The sequence below is a fragment of the Alligator sinensis genome, unplaced genomic scaffold (assembly GCF_000455745.1).
Source record: "Alligator sinensis unplaced genomic scaffold, ASM45574v1 scaffold444_1, whole genome shotgun sequence".
NCBI classification, from domain to species: domain Eukaryota; kingdom Metazoa; phylum Chordata; order Crocodylia; family Alligatoridae; genus Alligator; species Alligator sinensis.
This window is the reverse complement of record NW_005841886.1, coordinates 2,606,516-2,612,780: the sequence shown is the minus strand read 5'-3', so window position 1 is coordinate 2,612,780 and position 6,265 is coordinate 2,606,516. Positions and strand designations below refer to the sequence as shown.

The following is a 6,265-nucleotide window of genomic DNA, read 5'->3' as shown; positions in this document are numbered from 1 at the left end:
TCTTCCCCCACCTTGCTCACACTCACAGTATGGGCTAATTTGCTTCTCTGCCCAAACCAGCCCCTTTGGCCCCTGGCTACATGTTGCCTCCCCAGGGGGCGGGCAGAGCCCTAGCAGGGGGCAGAGTCAGAAACTCACAGCCGATAAGCATGACACAGATGGAGAAGATCTTCTCGGAATTGGTGTTGGGGGAGACGTTGCCGAAGCCGACACTGGTGAGACTGCTGAAGGTGAAGTAGAGGGCAGTGACGTACTTGTCCTTGATGGAGGGGCCAGATGAGAGGTCACTGTCATTGTAGCGCTTGCCGATCTGATCACCCAGGTTGTCCAGCCAGCCAATCTTGTGCTCCATGTAGGGCCGCTCCACATTGCCAATAGCATACCAGATGCAGGCCAGCCAGTGGGCAATGAGGGCGAAGGTGCACATGAGCAGAAAGAGCACGGCTGCCCCATATTCTGAGTAGCGGTCCAGCTTGCGGGCCACGCGCACCAGGCGCAGCAGTCGTGCTGTCTTCAGCAGCCCAATGAGGGTGGTTGTCTGCAGAAAGGAAGTGGGAATTAGCCACTGAAGGGTAGCACAGAGGGAAACTCAGAGGAGGGGCTATCATCAGAGTTGGGAACAAGGAGCCAGGACTCCTGGTTTTTATTCATGCCTCTAAGGCAAGGGCGGGTAAGATACCGCCTGTGGGCCAAATCTGGCCTGCTAACTGATTGGATCCAGCCTGCAGCTGCCCCCATGGTGCTCCACATGTGGCTGAGCCCTGCCTGGGCAACCAGAGCTGCGCTCCTGTCTGCACCTGCCGGCCCTTGTCCTGGCCAATGTGCACAGCTTACCAGTAGGGCTGCTCCTGGTGGGGCTGTAGCCTCCCAAGTGCTGCTCAGCTCCTCTCACCTCCAGCAGTGGCTCAGTCTCTTGCTCCTGCCCCTGCTGCATTGCTCCAGGTGGGGAGGAAACTTCAGCTGAGCAGCTCTTGCCCCAGCATGCAGCTCCTGGCTGCCTTGCATCCACTTTGGCCATGCAGCGCAATGAGTAGCCACCTGAGGCAGGCCAAGTGGGTGGATCACAGCTGGGAGCTGGAGCCAGAGCCCCACACATGGGGCAGGAGCTGCCCAGCTGAAGCTTTCTCCCCATCTAGAGCAGTGCAGCCCGGGGAGGAGCAGGAGCTGCTGGAGATGACAGTAACTGAGCAGCACCTGGGTGGTTGCAGCTGCACTTGGAGCAGCCCTGCCAGTAAGCTGCATGCACTGGCCAGGACTAGACTGGCAGCCGTGGGCGGGGTTGTGGTGTGGGCTGCTGTGGGCAGGGCTCAGCCCCATGAGGAGTCCTGTGGGGGCAGCTGTGGAGCGCACCACCCAAGTGAACTCTGCTGGACACACCTCCTGCCCCCTGCCCTCATCCCCGGCTAGCTCCCAGGCCTAGTGACCAGTCATCCCCCTACATATCCTGCACAGGGTAGGGGCGTGCAGACAGCAGATCACAGCTCTGCCCCAGGCCCTGGCCCTGCACATCCTTGCCTACAGAACTGGGGCACTACCGTGGCCCCAATCCTGGCTCTGCCCTGTGATCCTGGGGTCTCCATGGAGACTGGTCAGGAACCACCTGAGCAGGGTGCATAGCTGATCAGGCAGAGAGCTGCCTCCAGGGCCAGGGCTGTGACTAGGGCCAGGGCTGGGGCCGGGATCCTGGGGTGGTGACAGTGTGGGGCTGGGACCTGGGGCAGAGCCGTGATCCGCTCCCTGTACGCCCCTGCCCGCAAAACCTGCGCCCATTGCAGGGGTGTGCAGGCGTTCTAACTGGAACACTCCAGCATGCTGCAGTGGCACGTGTAGTCAGTGCACCACATTTCAAAATGGTGGCGGGGTGGGTTAACTAAAGCTCATCCAATGAGCTTTAGTTAAAATGCCCCTGCTGCCATTTTGAAGTGTGGGAATCCAAATACATGAGACACTGCAGGTGTTTTAATTAGAACAGCTCCCAAAAACTGCTCTAATTAAAACGCTCCCCCTCCCCCCAACCCAGGAGCATGTGTATAGGTGCCTCATGTGACTAAGGAGGTACTAAGTGTTAGCATTATTGCTTATAGTTAAAAAGAAGGCAGGGCAGATTTGCGCCTTATAAATGAACCAAAGTGAGTGTGTGTGTGCTCATGAGAAAGAGATATATGAAATTTTATATATATATATGAGACATATCATATATATATAGCTCTCATCTGTTGTCATCTGATGAAGTGAACTTCTGCTCACAAAATCTTATGCTACAAACACATACACACATACACATACTTTGGTTAGTCTATAAGGTGCAAATACCCTGTCTTCTACTTGACTTCAGACTAACATATCTCTATAATTAAAGAACCATCCAGACCACAGAATCCTACCAATTCCAGCCAACTCCTGCTCTGTTTTACCCCTGCTGCTGGGGCAGGCTCATCCTTCTGAATAGAGAGTCTGCTGTAATGAACAGGTAACAAATCTCCCGTACCAATTCCAGCCAACTCCTGCTCTGTTTTACCCCTGCTGCTGGGGCAGGCTCATCCTTCTGAATAGAGGATTCTGAATAGAGAATCTCCCGTCAGAATAACAGAAGAGCAGCCACATAGTTGGTACAATCTGTAGCCTCTTTCGTCCAAGCCTGCCCAGGGGGAAAGGAAGGCAGGCAGAGGGATGTGCCCAAGGTGATACAGATTAAAAGGCAGACTCAAAACGCAGCATCAGGGGAACAGGAGAGTACACCAAGAGGCTTAGAAAGCAACTCCATTCCCTGAGATTACAGACTGATTTATTAGATCTCCCAGCAAGGAAAACATGTAGTCCAGTGAACAGGACAAAAATCTAGTGCTCAGGAAATCTGCGTGTTTCTTCTGGCTATATCTCTGGACTCCTGAATGACCCAGGGCAGGTAATTTTCCCTTGTGCCATTTGTCCATTGAGAGTGGGACAGGAGTCATCTCTTGCCATATGTTTGTAAACTGCCTGACACTGCAGGGTTCCCATCTCAGGCAGAGCTTCTACGTATTGCCATAATATAAAGAAATAATAATAGAACTGTTCTTTGGGTATTCATACACATTTTTAGGCTTTTTGGAACTGCCATGCTAGATCCATGTTATCTAGCACCTGTCTCCAGGATACACAGGGCTGATCACTAGCCTAGCCCTATATCCTGCCTCCTGCTGTCCCCAACAGCAGCAGCCATACCCTAATGTCAAGGAAGGCCCTGCAAAATACCACTTTTTGTAGGGTTAGTCATAATCACTGCTATAAATACAGTCTGGTGGGTTGTTACCCAACAAGGATCCCAGAAAAGATGCCTGTCTGTCTATATAACCATCCATCCATTTAACCCTCCCATGCCCATCCACTGCCACACTCACCCACCCATCCATCTGCCCAAATCCTTGCACTCACCCCTCCACCCACCCATCCATCCACCCATCCATGTATCCATTCCCCCTGCCCTACATTCTGAGGGCCAGGCCCAGATCTCTATGCCCTGTTTCACATCTCTCCCATGGCTGCCCCCTGACTCACCTCATCTGAGCCAGAGCGGAAGATGAGAAGGTCAAAGGGGATGGCAGCCACCATATCAATGAGGAACCAGCCCTTGAAGTAGTGGATTGCGATCTTGGCAGGATGGCTCACCACCTCGTCATTGACATTGACATAGGTGGTGCGAAAATTGATGATGATGTCAATGATGAACATAATGTCCACGATGAGGTCGATGATGTTGAGGGGGTCACAGGAATAGCCACACTCCCAACGCTTTTCCTCCTGCTCCTCATTGAGCAGGAAGGCAGCTGAGTAGGGCGTGAAGACAGCCGTGTAGATGACCAGCAGCAGGATCAGCCAGTCCCATACAGCCTTGAAGGGGCTGTAATGCAAGATGGTCCATCGATGGATCCGTGGAGCCTGCAGCTTGTACTCTGGGAGGACATCAGCACCCAGTGACAGGACCTGCCAGGGAGATGAATGCGTGATGTGGGGCAGAGGGAACGCGGGGGAGGGAGAGCTTAGGCAGCCCTGGAGCTGGATTCTACCCTTCCAGCATCAAGCCTCCTCAGTACCCCCTTGCTCTCCCCACCCCCAATCAACCCCTCCCCCATGTCCCCCTCACAGATGACCCGGCCCACTTCCAATTGCTGATCCCCAGCCCTCCTCGTCTCCATGGATGCCAAGACCCCACCCAAATGCTGAGTCCCTCTCTGCTAGGCCCTATAGGCAAACTGATCCCCTCCAAGTGCCAGACTCTCACAGGCCCTTTACACTTCTCTAAACTGTTCCTCCTCATCCCCCTGAAGCATCCTTTTATCACCTCAAACTAGAACAATACCAGCTCCCTCCCTCCCTCATCCCACGGTGCTGCTGCCTGTACACATGTCAAGAGGTATCACTGTGCCTCTAAATAAGTCAAGAGCTATCAGGCCTTGTGCAGAGAGGTTTCCTGTTGTGGGACATTACAAAAGAGGCTCTAGTGGAAGCAGATCTACCAGTCTGTTAACCTCTGAGGTCCAGGTGCCAGCACTGTGAAAGATGGGGTCCTATGCTGAGGTTTCTACTTCCATGGGCAGACAACAGAATAAACCTGGCCAGGTACTTCATGACACTTAGGTGAGGTTGATCTAGGAGGTGTTGTGTACCTAAGGATACAGGAACCTACCATTGGGCATCAGGGCTTAACATATCAGCCACTGTGTCATGAACTAGCTACTGCCCGCTGGGCTAGCTAGAACAAGCCAATCCAGGCATACTAGTGCATGTTACAACCAAACCTCCATTTTGCTGTGCAGTTCCCTATCTCTCACACGTACACAGAGGGAACAGATCCGCCATAATGCTGACAGCTCCTCGGGCCTCCCACAAAGACTCCAGTCTGGAGACTGAATGCTATAGTGGTGGGTCACCAGGGAAGGGGGTCAAATCCAACTGCCTCTAGGCCAGGCCCTCTCGCTCATGCAGGGGGAAAGATTCAATTACGGATGGAGGCAAGGTGGGAGTGAGGAGGAATCTCATCTGCTTAGGATGGGTTTTCAACCTTTTTTAGTCTAGGTAGCCCCGGTGGCTGGACACTGAGCGGCCGGAGGGGGGGAGAGGTAGCATGCACTCAAATGCCAGAGGGGCGGGGGAGATAGCGCACGTCCAAACGCCGGGGGGTGGGCAGGGAGTGTGGCGTGTGGCCGGACACAGAGCAGGGAGACAAGAACGGCATGCGGGTGGGCAGGGACAGAGCACTGCTGCCTCACAGGAGCAGGGGCAGGGCAGGGCAGGGTAGGGTGGGGAAGCTCACCAGGCTGGTGTATGGCGGTGCTGCCACGTGCAAGCTTCCCTGCCCTGCAGAGGGGTGACACTGCTCTCACCCTGCCCCAGCCCTGCTCCTGGGAGATGGCAGCGCTCCATCCCTGCCCGCCTGCGTGTACCCCCTAGGACCAGTCCAAGTACCCCCAGTTGACACCCCCTGGCCTAGGAGGTAGGGAAGGATGCACATGGCATCCAGTCCCAGCCTGTCTTTGGCATTTCTGCCCAGTATGTTAACTCCCCAGAGCATCCTTCCCCTTGTGCCCACCCCACACTGCTTTCCTGGCAACTTGTCAGGAGCCCACGGCAATAACCTTGCAGGTGCTCCTCTCTATAACTCCTGAGTACCGCCAGAACCTTTCAGTCAGGAGGCAGCCTTGCACAATGGGACCTCTTGCCACCATATCAATAAAAACTTCCACGAGCCTTACATGTCTCTAGGCTGCCCCATGATTAGGCACCTATGATTAGGGGAATGAGGCCATTTCCATACCCCAAGGCTGAACAGAGCTTTGGGGCTACAATCCGGTTCCTTGAGCTGCTAGTGGAGCTATGTGAGAAGCACCATCAGGATCTACCACTAGCGACCAGGTGAAACTCCCTTCCTGACAATAAGCAGGCACTCTCTCTGAAGAGTATTAATTCCCCCTCCCCCCACCCTTCCCCCCTGGGGGCTTGGCTTTTCTGGTAACTCAGAGGACCCATCAAACAAGTACAGCCTGAGTCCTCTCCCTGAGTATGGCTACTCCTAGATCTTTCCCAGAAAATCTTCCATGCCCTGGGTCTCCTCATGTCTAAAAGCATGCTTTTAGCTACTTTTATAGCCTGGCTGGAGTTGGAGGACTCCCCCAGTCTAACTACACCTATGTACTACATGCTAGCAAGGAGGCTTTAGGATTGGGCTAGCTTATCAGGAAAATACCTAGGGGGCTGGGTGAACTTTTGCAGCCCATGTCACTGTAGT

The 6,265-nt window shown here is 54.0% G+C and overlaps 1 protein-coding gene across 6 annotated transcripts in view; it reads right to left on the bottom strand.

Annotated features, from left to right (window-relative positions):
* KCNH6 (potassium voltage-gated channel subfamily H member 6) overlaps positions 1 to 6,265 on the bottom strand; it is a 139,218-nt gene that overhangs the window by 22,549 nt on the left and 110,404 nt on the right. For 5 of the 6 annotated variants that reach the window (XM_025196870.1, XM_014516986.2, XM_025196874.1 and 2 more), the window contains 2 exons: positions 3,538 to 3,963; positions 139 to 538 (listed from right to left, as the gene is read on the bottom strand). In XM_025196870.1, coding sequence (XP_025052655.1) covers positions 139 to 538; positions 3,538 to 3,963 — 826 coding nt within the window. The remainder of the gene's footprint in view (positions 1 to 138; positions 539 to 3,537; positions 3,964 to 6,265) is intronic. The other variant, XM_025196872.1, reaches the window with a different exon arrangement.